General features: G+C 50.4%; 1 protein-coding gene across 2 annotated transcripts; it reads left to right on the top strand.

Annotated features, from left to right (window-relative positions):
• The first annotated feature begins 2,911 nt into the window (after positions 1 to 2,911).
• Positions 2,912 to 9,649, top strand: PTGES2 (prostaglandin E synthase 2). 2 transcript variants are annotated; one of them, XM_003407439.4, is made up of 7 exons: positions 2,912 to 3,932; positions 5,345 to 5,542; positions 6,306 to 6,364; positions 6,750 to 6,899; positions 7,258 to 7,458; positions 8,010 to 8,127; positions 8,924 to 9,649. In XM_003407439.4, exons 1-7 carry the CDS (start codon positions 3,663 to 3,665, stop codon positions 9,050 to 9,052), a joined length of 1,125 nt encoding a protein of 374 aa, XP_003407487.1. In that variant the 5' UTR covers positions 2,912 to 3,662; the 3' UTR covers positions 9,053 to 9,649. The 2 variants fall into 2 exon arrangements, with proteins under 2 accessions (XP_003407487.1, XP_023400651.1); XM_023544883.2 differs by lacking the exon at positions 2,912 to 3,932 and having other exon boundaries at positions 5,489 to 5,542; positions 6,754 to 6,899.
• Positions 9,650 to 20,335: the final 10,686 nt, after the last annotated feature.

Genomic DNA, 20,335 nt, shown 5'->3' on the forward strand with positions numbered 1-20,335 from the left:
GGCAGCTGCTTCCCTGACTTCCTGCCAAGTGAGGGGCAGTTTAGAGAACTACTGAGGGGGTGCTGACTTCTGACCTTCAAACTTGTGGACCGGGGTCAGGCATTGCCAAGAAAATCTAAAGGCAAAAGATTGTAGGGGAACAGTGGAGCAGGGCGGCAGGTGGGGGAGGGGGCGCTGTCCTGCTGATTCCCACAGGCAGGCAGGGCTGAATGCGTCTTCCTGGACCTTGGGGAGGAGGCAAGCCTGGGTCCATCTCAAAAGCAATCCTAGCTGAACAGTAGGCTGGACACTCTGACGGGCCCTCGTCTGCCAGACAAAGAGATCTTGCATAAAACAGACTCTTTAATGCCCCGCTGGGCTCACAACAAAGAAGGGATGTTTGTAGTCTTAAATGTGTGTTTTAGAATAAGAAAGGTGACAAAGTCAAGGGAGAAGTGTCCAAAGAATTTAGGAAAGAAACCACAAAATAACCCCACAGAAAACAGAAGGAGGGAGAAAATGAATTGAGTAGAAATTAATAAAATAGAAAAATATCAAAGGAATCTCAAAGCCAAAAGTTGACTCTTGGAAAAGACTCCTGTAATAACATGGATAGAAGTTTAGAATGATTTCACAAGACACAAATGAACAATATTAAGAGTTAAAAAGGAACATAACTATAGATTCTTCAGGCATTAAAATGATAATAAGAGAATACTGTGAGTAATGAAATGGGAAATTTCCCACCAAACTATAATATTTATCAAGACGGATTCAAGAAGAAAAAAAGCCTGAGTCGTCCTGTAACTGTTACAGAAATAGAATCACCTTTTAACAAATCTTCCCACAAAGAGAACACCAGACATGCAATAAACTGCACATATTTAAAGTGTACAATTTGAAAAAGTTTTTTAAAATAATTTTTTAATTTTAGTAGAGTTTTAGATTTACAAGAAAAATTGTGAAGATAGTAGAGTCCCTACAGAACCTGCACGAGTTTCCCCTCTTATTAACCTCTTACTTTAAAATGGTAGGGGTCACAACTGATGAACCAAAATTGATATATTATTGCTGAAAGTCCATACTTTATTCAGATTTCCTTAGCTTTTATCTAATGCTCTTTTTCAGGATCCCAGCCAGGATGACTATCCCACTTAGTCATCATGTTTCCTGAGGCACCTCTTGGTCGTGACAATTCCTCAGATTTTCCTTGTTTTTGATGACCTTGACAGTTTTGAGGAGTACTGGTCAATCAGGTATACTGGGATTTCTCTGATGTTTTTTTCATAATTAGACTGGGCTTATGGATTTTTAGCAGGGAGGTCATGGAAGTAAAGGGCCATTTTCATCATGTCATCTCAAAGGTGCATATATCAACAAGACTTAGCACTGGTGATGTTGATCTTGATCACCTGATTTCATCAGGTTTCTCCATGGTAAAGTTACTCTTTTTTCCCCCTTTTCAGGCTGTCCTCTTTGGAAGTCACTGTGCACAGTCGTGCTTAAGAAGTGGGGAGTTATGTTCCACCTCCTTGAGGGTGGAGTATCTACATAAATTATTTGGAATTCTTCTGCATGGGAAATTTGCCTCTTCTCCTTCATTTGTTTATTCAATCATTTACTTCTATCACTTTGGGCTCATGGATATTTATTTTATACTCTGGGTTATAATGCAATACTACTTCATTTATTTTAATGCTCAAATTGTTCTAGCTTTGGTCATTGGGAGCATCTTCAGTTACCCTCAGTATTGGGTTTTTTTTTTTTAGCAATTCGATAAAATTTGACATACCTAAACACACACAAAATCATCACCACCGTCAAGATAGTGAACATATCTATCACCTCCAAGATTCATTGTGCCCCTTTGTATTCCTTCCCTTCTGTCTCTCTCCACTGTCTCTCCTCCTCCAGGCAACCACTGATATGCTTTCTGTCACTGTAATTTGCATTTTATAGAGTTTTATGTAAATGAACCATACTGTTATGTATTCTTTTTTTTTTGATAATGTTTTATTGTGTTTTCAGTGAAAGTTCATAGAGCAAGTTCGGTTCCCATTTAACAATCACTACACAAATTGTTCAGACATTGGTTACATTTTTCACATGTTCACATTCTCATTCATTTCCTTCTGGATGTTTTCCTTCTAGTAATCTGGTTTCCCTGTCCCCTTACCCTTTCATCTCCAGAGTGATTATTGATCATTTGGTCTCATATAGATGATTTTTTCAAAGGTGTGCAGTACTCACTGGTAATATATATTTTTTTATGAACCGATCTTATTTAGCTCAAAGGTACTATGTACTCTTTTTTATCTGGCTTCTTTTACTCAACATAATTTTGATAAGATTCATCCAGGTTATTGACTATCAATAGTTTGCTATTTTTGTTGCTGAGTCCTATTCCATTGTATGGATATACTACAATTTGTTTATCTATTCATCTGTTGATGGACATTTGGGTTCTTTCCAGTTTTTGTCTATTACAAATAAAGCTGGCCCAGATCCTGCCAGCCCATCAGCTCCCATGAGCATTCGTGTACAAGTCTTTCTGTGGATACTGGTTTTTATTTCTCTTGGGTAATTATACAGGAGTGGAATGGCTGAATCATATGTTAGACATATGCTTAACTTTTTAAGAAACTGCTTGCGCGCCCCAAGGGCCGCACGACAATGGAATACAGGAAATATAGGCGGAAAATGGAGGAAGCGCAAGCAATGAACCGGAAGGCGTCCAGGAGGCCCAAGCCCCGCCCCCCAGAGCTCCGCCTCTGTGGGCCCAGCTCCGGCCCCGCCCCACTCCAACCCCATCTTCAGACTCCGCCTCCTGCCCGCTCACAGCCTGTCGCGCCTTCAGGTCTCCGCCCCGCCTGCTCTGAGCCCTGCCCCTCTCCAGGTAGCGTAGTTGGCGCAGCCCGGGCTGCCCGCGGAGAAGCCTAGTAGGTGGAGGGTTGGGCACTAGGCTAGGGCGAGTGAGCCCGGCAGAGGGACGAGGGCAGCTTAGGAACCCAACTCTGGCTCCTCTTGTCCGCAGGGACTTCGGGATGCGCACCCGGATCCTCCGCGTGGGAGAAATCTGAGACACGTGGTTCCCAAGGCCCCCTAGGGTTTTGGGAAATTTTTATGGTTCGGACCACAGAGGGAACCGTGTGATGGTGCGGGAGGGCAGAAAGAGCCCCGAGTCACTTCCACCGCCCACTTGTGTGACCGGTCCTGATGTTTCGGCCGCCTTTATTGACCCGAAAATCGTGACCTTTTTCCTAACACCCTGAAGAGCTTAGGTTCATTTTTTTTTGAATGGCTGCGTTAAGTAGCAATTACGAACCATATGTCATAGACGAGGAGGCGGGGGCTCAGTGGTTACACGGCAGATGCCAAGGATAGCACTCTGGTATTCCCTGCATTCGGCCGGAGGTCACCAGAGAGACCCATATATATGAAGAAATTTAACTACTTCCAAACATCTGCGGGTGTTTCTGCGGCTCTGAACGGTATTTGAAACCTGGGCGCGGAGCACAAGCGCACTGAATCTCGAGAGGATTCTTCACCCCAGCTCGGCGTTGTCGTAGCCCCAGGCAACCTGCCGTGCGCCGGTGATCCGGCCCCTTTAAGGGGAGCCCAGCCTTCGGGTAGTCTTTGTTTCACGCGCCCGCCCGCGGCGCCGCCTTCACTGCGGAGCGAACATGGCCGTAGCGGCGCGAGCGCTGTGGTCCGGCGGCCGCTCTGTGGCCTGGAGGTTGGGCTGTCGCCTCGGGCCTGGGCTCCGGGTGCAGAGCCGGGCCGGTCTCGCGGGGGCGGCGGGCGGCCCGGGCCCCGCAGTCACGGCCCGCAAAGGGAACCCACGTCTGCTGGGAGCGGCGGCGCTAGCCCTGGGGGGCGCCCTAGGGCTGTACCACACGGCCCGGTGGCACCTGCGCTCCCAGGACCTCGGTGCAGAGCACTCGGCTGCGCAGGTGAGGACTGGCTAGACCGGGCCAGAGGTGGGGGCGCTGGGGCTGGACAAAGCGGAGCTTCTGGACCCCGGGGAACCGGGGGAGCCGGGTATGTTTCCTTCGCCCGGTAGTGACCTTGTGACTTGGTTCTAAGACTTCAAGTCCTTAGCGTCCCCATCTGTAAATTGGGACCGTTCACTGATGCCTGCTTCCTAAAATTGTCTTTCTCTTAAAATCGTTTCCTTAAGATGTTGCAGGGTGTCCCTGGGTGTCGCAAACTGTTAAGCACTCGACTACTAACCAAAAGGTTGAAAGTTGACGGTTCAAATCCACCCGTAGGCGCCTCGGAAGATACGCAAGGAGATTCGCTTCTGCAAGGCCACAGCCTTGAGAACTACGGAGCAGTTCTACTCTGCAACATACGGGGTTGCCGCGAGTGAGAGCTGACTCCATGTTAACCAACAACAGCGAAGTGTTTTGCGGAGACTCTTAATTGAGAGTCAGAGGTCATAAAAAAGAGAAAGCCACTTTAAGTTTATCATCTTTCTAACATTTTGTCTATCCGCCATCACTCCCAAATCCTAAGAATGTGTAATTATTAGTATTTTCATGATACTGATGACTCTTAGAACCTAGGCCCTGAGATAGGGAGGAGCAGGGAGGTGTCCCACCAGGTGGATTGTGGCCCTGCCCCCTTGAGACACTTTATATTATACCCAGCACCAACACAGCCCCCACTTCTCTGCTCTGGCCCCCACCGCCCACCCACAGGCACCAGTTTCCTGGACCCAGGTGGAGAGGGATGGGTGCAGGGGTTGAGGACTGGCAGCGCCGTATTTCCGTCTGCCTCCATGGTCTTGGCCTCGACTTCTCTTCTGAGCATTGAAGGAGGTGATCTATAGCAGTGGCTTTCAACCATGAATGTGCAGCAAGCTCACCTGGAGGCTTTCTTACCAAAATGCAGGTTCCAGGCCCATGACCCAGATACGGCTCTCCCCCATTGGAGATTTAAAGTAGATCCCAACACTGGCTCTGGGGTTGGGGAGTGAGGATGGGCACCCTAAGTTGAAGCAATTGTTCTGCCTCTGGTGGGCATGGCCGGGACTGTCTGGTGTCCCCTTGGGACAGGGGAGAGGAGAGGTGTCCTCCAGTGTTGGACAGAAGCCAGAAGATTCCTCCTATGCAAACCCTCTGTGTACGCTCAGCCTCCTGCTCTGGGAAGCTCACTGTTCGGGGTCCTTGAACCTGGGCTGTCCAATCACTACACGACCGTGCCCCCCCACTGCCATCTTCCCTTTCTCTCTGCACCCCCTCCTGGATGTTCTCAGGGTCACCTCAGAAGACTTCCCTGAGAAATACACGTTTGCTCGGGGTGAGGCCTGGGTCCGGGGCCACTGACCTCTCAGATGCTCCCTCCTTTCCTCCCCATCCAGCTGTCCCTGTCGAGCCACCTGCAGCTGACCCTGTACCAGTACAAGACGTGTCCCTTCTGCAGCAAGGTCCGCGCCTTCCTGGATTTCCACGCCCTGCCCTACCAGGTGGTGGAGGTGAACCCCGTGCGCAGGGCGGAGATCAAGTTCTCCTCCTACAGGAAGGTGCCCATCTTGCTGGCCCAGGAAGGTGACTGCTTGGTGAGCCTCAGGGAACTCCCTCTCCAACCTCCCTCCTGTCCCGGGTTCATTCTGGAGCCCAGGTCAGCCATGGGTTTGGATTGTACACCCCAGGTCTGGCCCTGCTCTGCAGCTATGGGCTCTCCGGGCCTCTGCTGAAGATTATGAGGGGAGAGTAGCTGATAGACAATCAATGCTCAATCAATTTTGGCTCCCTTCCTTCCCCATCAAAACCAAATACCAGCCGGGTCTAAGTGAGGCAGGATACCTAGAGCTTAAGAACGTGAATTCTGAAGTCAGGGCAGTCCGACTTCAAGGCCTGACTCTGCTCCTCACTGTTTGGGCCTGTTTCTTCATTAATCAACTGGAAAATCAACTCTAGGTTGTAGGGACTGCAGATGTGAAATGCCTTGCACAGTACTCAGCACTGGGAATGTAGCTTCTAGGAGCCCACCTGCCCACTGGTGCCCAGGAGGCCAGGCAGTGAGTGGGCCAGGGGCTCAGACCAGGGGTCCTCCCCATGCCCTCCTTCCCATTAGCCACACCTGGGTCTCCCTTACCCAGGACAGATGCCTGAGGGTAGCGACTGGGTCCTGGGGGGAGGAGGAGAGCTCAGTGGGCATTGGTTTTAGGGTTGAACCCCCAGGGATGGACGGACAGTGTCCAGGCTCCACCTCATCCTTTCCTCGGAGTGTCCGGCCCTTGGTATTGTTTATGCGTGCCCAGTATCCTGCTGGCAGCCAGTCAAAAAACCATTGAGCTAAACTAACCTTTTCTCTTCCAGCAACAACTGAATGATTCCTCTGTCATCATCAGTGCCCTCAAGACACACCTGGTGTCAGGGTAAGGAGCCCTTGGAGACCCAGGCCGGTCATTGCGTTTCCTCTGTCCTCCTGTCTCTAGGGTGGCCTCACCTGAGTTGCCTTCAGGGAGCAGGGTGGGGCTGCTGCCTAGATTTCCAGAATGAGCCATGGGTGTCCTACTCTGAGGCACACAACACACCCTTGCCCCTGCACATCTCCCTCTGTCAGGGAAGTTCTTCTGGTGTCTACCCCAAATCTCTCTTGCTGCAAGGCTTCCTGTATCACCCACAGGAGGGGTCGGAAGCCTTTGTGGGTCAGTCCTGGCTCTACCCCCGGCCTGGTTTCAGGCTGGGTGGACAGGAGAAGGTGAGGGCTTAGTCTCCCTTAGGAAGGAGTTGGGGTGAGTCTCTGCATGTCTCCCGAAGGCAGCCCCTGGAGGAGATCATCACGTACTACCCACCCATGAAGGCCACCAACGACCAGGGCAAGGAGGTGACCGAGTTCTGCAACAAGTACTGGCTGATGCTGGATGAGAAGGAGGCCCAGCGGATATATGGCGGGAAGGAGGCCAGGACGTGAGTGGAGCTGGGGCTGGTCCAGGGGAGCTGGCAAGGGTGGGGGCTTCCCCAGAGCGGGACCAGGCTGAGGGGGATGCTGCGAGGGCGAGTGGCGTGGGAGACCATGAGGGCTGGGCTGGCAGGAGCCACGGCCTGGGATTGAGTCTCAGTAAGGGCTTTCCCAGTTCAGGCTTCAGCTTCCCATCCATACAGTGGCCCGTTTCAACTGTCTGTCCTGCTCCTGACACACCCCAGGCCCCTGGCTTGGGAAATCCATGGGTTTCACCTCTCTCAGTGGACCTGGGTGGGTGCAGCTGGCAGGTTAGGAGCTGGTGGCCCACCTCTGTCCTGCCATCCCTCCTTCCTGTACCCACAGGGAGGAGATGAAGTGGCGGCAGTGGGCAGATGACTGGCTGGTGCACCTCATCTCCCCCAACGTGTACCGTACGCCCTCCGAGGCCCTGGCCTCCTTTGATTACATCGTCCACGAGGGCAAGTTCGGGGCCGTGGAGGGCGCCGTGGCCAAGTATGTGGGTGCAGCTGCCATGTACTTCATCAGCAAGCGACTCAAGAGCAGGTGATGGTGCATATGTGTATATGTATGTTTGTGTCGGGGGCCTACTGCCCCTGAGCCCCCAGACCCCCAAACCCCCAGCTTCGAGGACTGTGGTGTTGAGCTGTGGACTCTCAATCCTAAAGATGATCTCCTTAAACCCCTCAGGATATAGATGGGAGACCAAGGCCCAGAGAAAGCACAAAAGTCATTATAAATCACTCAGCAGAGCTAGGACTCAAACCCGGAACTTCTGGTTGCTTCTTCCCTAGCAGAGGGAAGTAGGGCTGGCCTTGGAGTCCAGAAACCTTCATCCCTGCTTTGTGCCTTCCTCTGTCTCTCTCACTTGCTGGTGACCTTGGTCAGGCGTCTTGTCATTCCTGAGCCATGGCCTTCCCATCTGGGGCAGTGACCACTGAGGTCTCTTGGGCTCTGTAGGTGTGATGTCCCCACCTGGGGTGCAGCAGTGGGACCTCAGCCCCTAGGCCTTCCTGCTCACCCCACAGGAGGTCTGGCTTCCTACTTGAGAGGGGCAGGACCTCCCCTGATGGGTTTTCTCCCCACCCATGTCTCAGACACCACCTCCAGGATGACGTGCGTGAGGACCTCTACGAGGCTGCCAACAAGTGGGTGGCCGCAGTGGGCAAAGACCGGCCCTTCATGGGGGGCCAGAAACCTAACCTTGCTGATTTGGTGAGTGGTGGTAGTGGGGAGTGCCCAGACAGAGGGGATTGTTTTGGTGGGGGGTCCAGGCAGAGAAGGCCCTGGCATTGCTGACATCTTGCAATTCCTCCAATCCCCAGAGGAAGCTGGTTCCGTCCATTGTCAGGGGCAGAAACCCAACTCAGAGTGGCTTAAGGAAAAAACAAACTACAAGGAACTGTATTGGTTCACATAACTGACCAATTCAGGGATTGGCTTCAGGCCTGGCTGGATCCAGGGGCCAGTGTAGGGCTTGGGCCCTCCCTCTTGCCATCTCTCAACCCTGCTTTCCTTGGAATTGGTTCAGCCTGAAGCAGGCCGCCTGGGTCCTACAGCTACAGACGTCCATCCAGAAAAAGTCCTGGGACAGCATCTCATTGGGCTGGCGTGGATGCCCCTCCTTGAAGCAGTACCACAGCCCAGGGTAGAATATATTGATTGGCAGCCCCAGGTCTTGGATGGGGCCCTCTCTCTCCAAACTTCAGAACCTGAGGATCGGGGAGAGAATTCTCCCAAAAGGAATTCACAGAGGGCATTAACCCAGAAAGGGAGGAATGGGTACAGTGCGGGTGAAACTTAAAGCCATACCCCGCTTTTTTCAAAGGCTGGGTACCAAATTGGCCTTTCATAGGCCATGGAACTCTCGGGACTCAGAATGGGGAGGTGACAGGCCCCAGGCACAGCTGGCAGAGGCTCGGGCAGGTCTGGACACCCTCCCCTGCCCCACCGTGCTGTACATGCCCTGCTCTGGGCTGAGCCATAGTGACAATCCTGTCCCCCGTTCTAGGCGGTGTATGGCGTGCTGCGTGTAATGGAGGGTCTGGAGGCCTTCAACGACCTCATGCATCACACACGTATCCAGCCCTGGTACCTGCGAGTGGAGAAGGCCATCAAGGAGACCCTCCCAGTGCACTGAGCTCCCCCTAGAGGAGGAGGCCTCTGGCTGTGGGGTACTAGGACCCTTGGGCCAGCACCTGGCGGTGTGGCAGTGCTTGCTCGAGTGCTGTGGGGCAGCACTATTCTGCCTCTTGGTGGTCCCCTCCGTCATGTTGACAGCCGAGGCTACTTCCTGAGCTGTTTTTCTTCTAACACTGAACACCTACTAGGGCCCCGGGATGCTGGGAGACAAGGCCCAGCCTCAATTTCCGTTAAGCAGCCCCCCTGAGAGTCACAGAGGGGGTACCTCCTCCTTTACCCCCAGCCCAGCAGAGGCAGTGCACCCACCCCCTGTCCAGGGCCTGCTGGCCCTTTAGCTGTATTCCTAGGCTCTCAGTGACTGCCCTGTCCCAGCCAGCCAGCTCCTGTGAGTAGGAATCTGGTCGGGACTCCAGCCCTGGACAGGAAAGTAAGGGAGAGTCTGCTTTAGGGAGAGCCCCTTCCCTGGTCTTGGAGGCAGGGGCAAACGGTGAGGCTCCCCTAAGTTTCTGCTCTTCCCAAACCTTACCCTGGCCTGTGTGTCATGTTCACAATAAAGAAAGTTTGCAGCACCCCTTGTGGTGGGTGCTGTAATGGATGTCTTTGTGGCTGAGGGTTGTGGTGGGCCTGTAGGTCTGAAGGCTTCAGCATAAAGTTGTGCCCAGCCTAGTGGTAACTGTTGTTTGTCCAGTGTTTACTGTCAGGTATTCGGTTAAAGGCTTAGCAGGCATATGTCACATAATCCCTTGGAGTATGCAGCAGAGAGGCTCAGAGCCCAACCAGGGGGTCACACAGCCCTGTGTACCCGTCTGGTTCTGCCCCCCACTGACTGCAGGACTCTGGGCAGTGACTGCTCCCTTCTGAGCCCCATCTGTCAAACGGGCATAATGGTAGCCCCACCTTGTGGGGAAGTTGTGAGAGTTCACTGACAAGATGCAAGTCAAGCAGGTAGAAGGAAGCCCTGTTCAGAGCAGGCTCCTAGTCCAGGGGACTGAGGTTGTTCAAATCCCTGCTTTACAGACAAGAAGACCAAGGTTCAGAGAGCACAGTGCCTTGTCCAGGGCCCCTCCAGCAGCAGGGGGCCATGCTGGGCTTCAATTTTAGCCTTTCCAGGTGGTGGACCGTGGGATGGGGTCCTGGGGAGAAACCAGCTCTGCCTTCCAGGGCAAGGGCAGGGCTCTGGGTGAAGCCCCCTTCCCAGCAGAGCGCTTTGTCAAGGGTCTCTGTTTCTGTGGTCTCAGCAGGTGAGAGAGACATAGTGCCCTGGCAAGGCAGCCCCCCAGAGGGTAGGCCCACAATCAGTGAGGGGTCCTCCCTGCTGAGGGGACTGGGCAACCTGACCAGACCCTCTTGGAAAGGTTTTTTTCTTTATTTTTTTAAAATTAATTTTCATAACAAATTTTTAAAAAACCAAAAATATGTTTCTTGTGATAACATTCAAATAAGGTAGAAGCATGTGGTATGTGGTTTGGAGGCAGACGGCAACTTCTGGGGACGCAGAGCAGCAATAGCATTGGAGTTAGCTGGCCTCAGTGTCTCTCACAGGACCAGTCTGCCATTTGCTTTGTCCTCTTTCCCATCATAGGTGTCCCTCTTGGTCAGTCCATGTGCCACTGGCCGGTGCTTCCCAGCTGCAGGGTAGCCCATTAGTCAGGAGCACTGAGTGCCCCCTGCCTCTCACATCCCTTTCTCTTCCCAGACAGGCATTTCCTGCCACCCTTCGTGAAGGTACCCTCCTCTCTGGGTTACGTGGTACCTTTTCAGCTGCACAAGGAGGCCAGTTCGCTTCTCTCTGCCCCTGTCTGAGCTTCACCAGAGGGAGCATCCGATGGGCTCAGCTTGGGACGGGTCTCCGCCTGTTGTCCACGATCCTGTGGCCATGGGAGGGTCCCACTGCCTCCCTGTGCTCCCTGCCCTTTCTGTTCCCCTGCTTAGCTTAGCGACTGTGGCTCCCAGCCTCGGCCTTCCCCTGGGGTCTGGCCCCAAAAAGGCCCAGGTGTAGGCCGGGCCCCAGCTACCAACCATCTCCCCGCTCCCGGTTTTTACAGACTCAGAGGCAACGTTTTCTTCTGTCCCCCAGTTCGTGGAAGGGAATGCCATGCCTGGAACAGGGACTGACTTCTGACTGGGGCTCTTTCCCTGGGACTGCTGCTGGCGGGAAGGAGCCTGCGCCCTCCTCCCGAGGGGTCACCTTGATGCAAAGTCTAATCAGACTCTGTAAACTGAGACTGGAGAATGGCCAGTCAACCTGAGGCCACCGCGGGGCACTGCCTGGGCCCAGCTTCTCCCCACACATATCCCCTCCGGCAAGAAGTGACAGCCCTGCCTCAGTTTCCCCACATGCTCCCCCGCCTCTCGGTATGTGTTCTCCCACAACCACCAGAGGGCGATAGAGTCTGCAAAACCGTGTAGGGGCCGGACACGAGATCTGGTGCTGCCACCTCATGGCTGCTCTCAGGATTGCATCTTCTTAGGGCAGCCCTAGGTATCTACGGACTCTATTTGGCCATCTGTAAAGTGGGCTTAGCATGTCAGGGCCTGAAGATGAGTGGGCAGGAAAGCCACGCCTCTCAGGGTAAAGTACCCCAAGCCAGGAATGTCCCATCTTTGTCATACTCAGTTCACAGCATGTTCCCTGGGGCCTTGACAGTAGCAGGGGCCTGGGTTGGATACCCTGCCACTGCTTGGTATGACCTTGGGCAAGCCCTGTCCCTCCTGTGAAATGGCATCAGTAAACCTTCAGGGGGTCAGAGAAGTCAGAGATGGAATGATGTGGCTCAGGGTGACATGCGTGGGGGGCATTTTCATGCATCTGGTGGGGTCTGTTTGCTGTTCTCAGAACACATTCCCTGCTAGTTCCCTCCTGCCCACCGGACTCCCTGAGCTCATGAGCAAGAGCTCCAGGAAGTAAGAACGGACAGGGAGTCATGGGAACGGGGAGACCTCTCCTTCCCTGGGGTAAGGGAAGGCTCCCTGGGGAGGACAAGCCAAAGCTAGGGCTTCAAGGATGGCAAGGATTCAGGTTTTGCTTTTTTTGTTGTTGTTATATCGTTAAGATTTTTAAATTTCACTTTGATTATGCAAATAATGAATGTTTATTGTAGGTAAATAGAAAGCTTAGATAAGCAAAAAGATGATACAAATTATTCACAGTCTCACCTCTGAGAAATGTAGCCAGTTTTAGCATTTCTGGAGCACAGCCTTCTAGTTATTTTTTTCTATGCAGCCTATGATTAGTGATTTTATATATATATGTTTATATATAAATATATTTGTATTATATATCTGATATATAACAAATAAATATAATTTATTTTCAGAAATTAGTTTATAATTTATATTAATTGAATTTAAATTAAATTTATAATTTATATATATATATATGAATAAAACCAAAAAATCCTGTTACTGTTGAGTTGCAGCCGACTTATAATGACCCCATAGGACAGAACAGAACTGCCCCACAGGGTTTCCAAGGAGCAGCTGGTGGATTTGAACTGCCAACATTTTGACTGGCAGCCAGGCTCTTAACCACTGTACCATCAGGGCTCCATGTGTGTGAATATACATGTATATTTGTATATTATATTAAAAAAATCAAACCCACTGCTGTCAAGTTGATTCCTATTCATAGCAACCCTATAGGACAGAGTAAAACTGTCCTATAGGGTTTCCAAAGTTGTAAATTTTTGCAGAAGGAGACTGCCATATCTTTCTCCCAAAGAGCAGCTGGTGGGTTCAAACTGCCGAACTTTTGCTTATATATCTATACTATAAATAAAAATATATAAAGTATATAATTATATATTTAACAGTTAAGTAGGCCTATTTTCATATGTATATGTAAAACCTCATTTAATTCTTAAAGCATCCTTGTGATGCTTTAAGAATTATGTTTGTACCTACCCTATGATGAGGTAGGTACAAACATTATTCCTATTTTATAGATGAGGAAACTGAGACACCAAAAAGGTTAGGTGACTTGCCTGGTGTCTCACAGCTAGTAAGTGGCAGAGTCAGAATTTGAACCCAGATCTCTTGGCTCCAGAATCTGTGATCTTAATTGTGATGTCAGATTGCTGCTCCCTCTGGAGTTCCTGGCTGGGAGTCCTTTCTCCTGAGAGGCTGAGAGGCGTGGCTCCCGCCCCTCTCCCCGCAACCCCGGCATTCCATCTTCAGGCCCTGACATACTAAACCCATTTTACAGAGGTTTTTGTTTTTTTCTTTTTTAATAAAAATTTGGGTCTATCATGGCCATCTTCCAGGTCGGTAACTGTTTTCTTTCATCATTTCTAATGATTGCATACTATTCCACAGTAGGCCATGTTCTCTTTTATGCCTGTTCTATGGTTTATTTCACCCCCTGTTGAATGGGAAGGATTTTGATTGGCAACATCTAAAAGGAAGGAGCCCTGGTGGCTCAGTGGTTAAGTGCTTGGCTGCTAACCGAAAGGTTGGCGGTTTGAACCCACCAGCTGCTCCATGGAAGAAAGATGTGGGAGTCTGCTTCCATAAAGATTACAGCCTTGGAAACCCTATGGGGCAGTTCTATTCTGTCATATGGGGACACTATGAGTCAGAATCGACTTGACAGCAATGGATTTGGTTTGGTTATTTTGGTCTACAAACACAGTACATGTGGTGGGGAATGGTATGGTGGCTGAACAATGGTTCCCAAAGATATCCATGTCCTAGTCCCTGGAACCTATGTTACCTTATGTGGCAAAAGGGACGACTTTGCAGATGTGATTAAACTAATGGTTTTGGTGGAGAGATGATCCTGGATTCTGGGGATGGGCCCTAAAGTAATCAGAGTATCCTTGAGAGGGAAGCAGAGGGAGGTTTGACAGCAGAAGGGGATAAGGTGATGTGATGATGAAAGCAAGAGGTTAGAGTGACGTGAAGAAGGGGCCATGAGCCAAGAACTGCAGGTGGCCTCCAGAGGCTGGAAAGCAGCAAAACTGGTTCTCCCCAGAGCCTGTAGGAGGGACTAGTCCTGTTGACACCTTACGGTAGCCCAGTGAGACTGACTCTGTACTTAGGGCCTCCAGAACTGTAAGAGAATAAGTCTGTATTGCTTGAAGCCACCAAGTTCCTGGTAATTTGTAACAGCAGTCTTGGGAGACAAATACAAACAGTGTAAGTGAAATGCAGTCAGGAAAGAGAAATGACCACAGGCTTAAGGACCTTGGGTAAGTCCCTTGTCAAACTGTCTGGACTTCAGTTTCCTCATCTGCAAATGAGGGGGTGGGGGCTGGGCTTTGGTTCAGCCAGGGGTGCCCCATGCTGGATGGTGCGGTAGAGTCAGTTCCCTGTGTTTCATCAGCCTCGAGGACTGCTCTGGGGAGATAACGCTCCTTCTGGTCTCCAGGGCAGTGATGGAAGGCCATAGCAAATAACTAAGGGAGATTATCCCTTTCTGGCCAGAGCCGACCTCCTCAGAATGCCTGTTTTCTCTGGGCCAGCCTCCAAGTTCCAGGGAGCCACCAGAAGGAGGCCTGGGCTAGTCTTGCCCCCTCTGGCCTGAGTTTACTCATCTGCAGGATTCCTGGTTCCTCCCTGCTGTATTACTCGCCTCCTGCTGGCCAAACCTCTAGCCACTGCCTCCTGGGGCCTGGCCGGCTGCGCTACTCCTTCTCCCTGTCTGGCTGTTCCTGCTTCCTTGTGGGCCCTTCAAGGCAGGGGTCAAAGTCTGCACATGAGCAGCTGGGCCCAGCACACCCGGCTCTTCCTCTTGCCATCCTTCCCCTGCATTCCAACCCATTCAGACCAGTGCAATCTGGACTGCCGGCCATCCAGAGAGGAGCTGCGGTTGAGAACATGGCTTCAGAATCAGCGAATCTGGTTTGAATCTCTGCTCAACATTTATCCTTTGTATGACCTGGTGCAGATCCCTTCCCCTCTGAGCTGTAAGGAAGCCTCACCAAGCAAACCTCTCTATGGGGTTTACCCCTTGTTCCTTCAGTTCTCCTTCCAGACTTTACTTACATGTCTCCTTACTAGTGTGGTCTTCCCTGACTACCCTATTTCAAATTAGTGAAGAAACTGAGGCTCTGAGAGGCAGAAGACTTGCCCAAAGTCATAGCGTCAGGAGCTAGGATTCAAACACAGGCCTGCCTATGTTTCTCAGGTTCTCTGTGGCCTCCCAGTCCTGGAAGGAGGGGAACAACCAAGGACCACGTACCACCCACCTGAATGTGACAAGGAGGGCCTGTTCCTTGGACACATGTTAACTGGGTGAGGGTTCCCACAAGTGGGCCGTGGCATGGTTCCAGCCTGCTGGGCCCAGCAGCAGCTCCCAGCCTTCCAAGCCTCCTGTTGGGCAGCACTTATGGGGCCCATCCTGTGTTCACCTCCATATATACAGCTCACACGCAGGGGTCTGCTGACCTCTGCTTAAGGCCCTGCCACTTATTCCATGAGATCTTAAGCAAGTCCCTTCCCCTCCAGGAGCCTTAATTTCCTTATCTGTGAAATGGGGACATGCAGTAACACCACCTCCTGGAGTTGTTAAGGGGTTAAGAAAGATCCTGTTTGCACAGTGCCCAGCTGGCACTCAATAAATGGTGCTCTCAGGATTAAGAGGTAAGAGGCCAAGCTTCCAGAAGGAGACACACACAAAAAAAGAGGATTAGGGCAGACTGCTCAGGGGAAGCAGCCAGCCCGCAGGCTGCCTTCATATTCCTTCCCAGATGCCGGAAACCCCAGGCCTTCATGAGCCTCTTCACCTAAGAGGCTTTAATGAAAAGATTTAAGGAGGAAATTTGTGTGTTTGGAGTCCTGGATAGGAGAAGGGAAGCAGAGAGATAAAACTATGTTTATTAAGGCCAGGCATTTTCCATTTCCTATCTCATTTAAACTTTCCAACAGTCTTCCAAGGTAAGTCTTATTTTCCTAATTTAACAGACAAGTAAACAGGCTCAGAGAGGTAGTGTGACTTCCCCAAGGTCACACGGCAAGGAAATGGTGGCGCAGGGATTTCCACTGTTCCAGTTTCTATCCCAGGAAGGCCAACAGATTTTCTGCAACTCTCCTGCGCTTTCTTTCCTAGACCAGGAGGTGGCACTGCTCTAGCCTCTATTGTCCCTTCCCTGAGAGCAGGTGTCTGTGACGCTTTCCCCACAAAGCTGAATTATTGAGGGGGACCCACAGTCCTTGGGTTGCCAGGAGGAAGAAGAGAAGCTTGCCAGCTGCCCACAGGGCTTCACCGGTGCTTTGGTGCCAGCCTCCAACTCAGATGCTCGTGGGGTTGGGGCAGGCCCATCCCGTTCTAGAACTACCACCTGGTCAGCGAGATTGCTTGGGCTGTGGACACAATGCTTAACATCTCCAAGCAGAAGCACAATGCAACAAAGCAAACCTTGATATGCGCTCCCCTGCCACACTCCACACCCTTCTTGAGAGTGTCAGCTGGTTGCAAACTCCAACCAAGGGGAATTTTATCTCTATCAGAGGAAGGACAGGTGGGAAGAGGCTCTTCTCAGCCAAGATGAAGAGGGAAGTTTGCAGCTAAGGAAGTGTTTTAGTTTCCCAGTGCTGCTGTAACAAATTACCACAAACCATGTGACTTAAACAGCACCCATTTATTCTCTTAGACTTCTAGAGGTCTGATGTCTAAAATGGGTATCATTGGGCTAAAATCAAGGTGTCGGCAGGGTTGGTTCCGTCTGGAGGCTCTAGGGGAGAATCCATTTTCTCACCTTTTCCAGCTTCTAGAGGCTGCCCATTTTCCTTGGCTCATGACTGCCTTGCACCTTCAAAGCCAGCAACATAGGGCTGAGTCGTTCTCGTGCTGCCATCCCTCTGGTTCTCTCTTTCTCCTCCATATTGAAGGACCTTTGTGATTACGTTGAAGCTCACCAGATAATCCAGGATAATCTCCCCATTTTAAGGTCAGCTGATTAGCAACCTTAATTTTATCTGCAGCCTTAACTCCCCTTTTGCCATGTAACCTAACATATTCACAGGCTCTGGAGATTAGGATGCTGACATCTTTGGGGGGCCATTATTCTGCCGACCACAGCAAGAAACATTTGGAAGAGTTTCATTCAACCAATAACTATTCATCAATCACCTACAAGGTGTCAGATACTGCTCCAGGTGCTGGAAGACAGCAGCCAACAAAGCCCTCTTGGATTTTACATTATAAACAGATAATAAACCAAAGAAGGAATAAATAGTGTAGTCCATGGTGCAAAGCGCTAGGGAGAAAACTAAAATGGGAGGGGAGTAGGCAGGGCTGGGGGCTGTAATTTTAAGTAGGATGCTCAGGGAAGACCACACTAGAAAGGAGACATGTAAAAAGACTGGAAGGAGGGGTGAAGGAACAACTACCCCTTCGACGTTAACTTCTGGGGCAGAGGAGCCCCTCCTCCCAGCTGGATGGAATTGAGGGCCTGGGAGGGCATGGTGACCTGGGCAGGACACCCAGGCCAGTGCCCCTAAGGGTAAGCCTAGATCGGGTGGGACAGCAGCATTGGGGGCATCAATTTGCCAAGGCCCAGTGGTTTGGAAATGATCTGTGCTCATTAACGCACATGGAAGCAAGTGGTGGATGCCAGCTTCCCACACTGGCACACGCCCAAGCCTCCCTACACCCTCAGGATGCCAGAGGCCCTGGAGGTTTCCCTAAGCTGCTGTGTACCGTCCCTTGGCAGGCCAGGCCCGATGGCATTCAGGGCTCTCTGGACATGCGGTGTGGACAGCCATTTATTCAGTTATTCAATGAATTTTAACTGAGCGTTTTGTGTACCAGGAGATTCAAAGGCAATCATTTCCCTGCCCTCAGAGGCCTCCCCCACTCCTGGGAGAGACAGAAAGTGAAAAATGTCAGGGGATGTTGTGTTCTACAGAATAATGCAGAGGCAAGGGAGAGAGGGAGGGGCCTATCTTGTAGTTTGGCTTGGAGGGGGTGACATCTGAGCAGGGACGGAAGGCAGCAGGAAACAAGCCAGGACAGGACCTGCCCACAGGGGAGCAGGCTGAGGCTGGGCCAGACTGTGCTGTGCTTGGGGTCATGGCAACTCCTGTGGCTGGACGGGAGTGGAGAGGGTCAGGAGAGGTGAAATAAGGGTGGATCCAGATTTTCTGGGGTCTGCAGCAGCTTATAGCATTTGGGAGGCCTTCTTTAAGATAAAACACAAAATGAGGGGTGAAAGTGAATATTGATTTAAATGAGAAAAGAAATCCAACTCGGTGCTGCAGCCTTGTAAACACAGGCCCCTTTCTCTCTCTCTCAGCAGTTTACCAGGAAGGCTTTCCCCGCCTCAGCTCAGGGGCCCCACAGCTCCAGGCAACGCCCAGCACTCCGCAAGGGGGACTGAAAACAGGCTTCATTTACTTCTTGGTAAACCCACATCTGGTTAGGGAAGTGGGTAGATCAAGTGGGGCCTGAAGGCCATGATGGGGACCTGGGCTTTGTCTTTGGGTGAGAAGGGAGAGGTTGCAAGTTTTTCATAAAATAAAAAATGTACTTTCATAACAAAACATTTGCCATTTTAACCATTTTTATGTGTACAGTTGTGACATTCATTACACTCACCTTGTTCTGTTACCATCACCACTGTCCATTTCCAAAAGTTTTTCATCATCCCAAATAGACTCAGTGCCCCTTAAGTAATATGGAGGGCTGTTTTATGACCCCCCCATTTTTTAATTCAAGTTTGTTCACTATATAATTCACATGCTATGGTGTCTAAAGCGTACAGTTCAATGAATTTTGACAAATGGGTGCTGCTTTTCTTCCCAATCCCCATGGTCCCCCTCCCCTAGAAACAACTGCTATTCTAAATTTCTTTCACCGTAGTGTTACCTATTCTAGATAAAACCTACCTAGAACATTTACTGTTTTGCGTCTGGCTTGTTTTGCTCAGAACATTTTTTAGACTCACCTATGTTGTTGCCTGTAGTTTCAGTAATTCAGTCCTTTTTATTGCCGAGTTTTAGCATTCCAGTGGAGCCCTGGTGGGGCAGTGGTTGCAGTTGGAACCCACCGGCTGCTCTGTGGGAGAAACACGTGGCAGTCTGCTTCCCTAAATATTACAGCCTTGGAAGCCCTATGGGGCAGTTCTACTCGACAGCAATGAGACTGTTTTTTTCTTAGCATTCCAACGCACGAGTGTACCAGCTTGTCGATCCATTCAGCGTTTGATAGACACAGGGGCTGCTTCATTTTTGGCTACTACGAATGAAACTGCTACGAACCACGTCCAAGTCTTTTGGTGGACATGTTTTCATTCGGGGGAGGGGGTAAGTACCTAGGGGTAGAATTGCTGGGTCATTAGGTAAATGTCCATTTATTAGACATTGCCAAGGAGTTCTCCAAAGGCGTAACATTTGACCTCCCCACCAACAGCGGGTAAGTTATTTCCGGCTGGTATGTATCCTTGCCAGACTTCAGAGTTGTTAGTCTTTGAGTCATTCTTGTCTGTGTGTAGTGGTATCTCATTGTGGTTTTGCTTTTCCCTGACAGCTAACGATGCTACTAGCTAAGCCCTTTTTTGTGCCCTATGTAAAGTACCAATTCTTAAACTGGGTTGTCTTATAAGACACAAATTATACAAATTAATATATTCTGGATACAAATCCTTTGTCAGATTATATGTACTGCAAATATTCTCTCCCAGTCTGTGGTTTGCCTCTTCACTGGAGGGTTTTGAGCAGGGGAGTGACAGGAACCAGATCTATGTTCTGGAAGGGTCACTGGTTCAGTGTGGAGAATGGGGGGGGGGGAGACGGGGGGGACAAGTTTAGGAGATTCTGCAATAATTCAGGTAAAAAATAACATTGGCTTAGACCAGATACCAGGGGTGAAGAGGTGGTGAGATTTCAGATATATTTTGAAGGTAGAGATGACAGGATTTGCTGATGGAGTTGACCTAGAATGACAGGGAAGGAGTCAAGGATGACTCTGAAGGTTTGGCTTAAGTTACTAAAAGAAGGAGTTGCCATTTGCTGGGAAGAGGAAAATGATGGGAGAAGCAGGTTTGAGAGGAAAATTAAGTTTGGTTTTAGACATGTTAGACTTAAGATGCCTATTAGTCAATCAATTGCATACATTGGGCTCATAGTTGGATCTATGGGTCTGGAATTAGTTCAAGAATAAAATGAGGGTCATCTAAATAGAGACATTTAAAGTAATGACACTGAATGAGATTACTGAGTGTAAAGAGGGGAGGTCTAAGACTGCCCTTTGGGGCCCTTCAATATTTGTAACTCAGAAAGCTGGGCAGGAACCAATTGCGAGTCTGAAGGACCAGAGTAGTTTCTAAAGGCCACGTGAAGA

This window comes from Loxodonta africana, chromosome 9 (assembly GCF_030014295.1).
Source record: "Loxodonta africana isolate mLoxAfr1 chromosome 9, mLoxAfr1.hap2, whole genome shotgun sequence".
In the NCBI taxonomy this organism is placed as follows: domain Eukaryota; kingdom Metazoa; phylum Chordata; class Mammalia; order Proboscidea; family Elephantidae; genus Loxodonta; species Loxodonta africana.

Excerpts from the sequence above, each read along its gene's own strand:
- PTGES2 (XM_003407439.4), top strand. The coding sequence starts at position 3,663 with ATGGCCGTAGCGGCGCGAGCGCTGTGGTCCGGCGGCCGCTCTGTGGCC. Across the intron at positions 3,933-5,344 it reads CAGAGCACTCGGCTGCGCAG|CTGTCCCTGTCGAGCCACCT; the intron begins GTGAGGACTGGC and ends CTCCCCATCCAG. Across the intron at positions 8,128-8,923 it reads AACCTAACCTTGCTGATTTG|GCGGTGTATGGCGTGCTGCG; the intron begins GTGAGTGGTGGT and ends CCCCCGTTCTAG.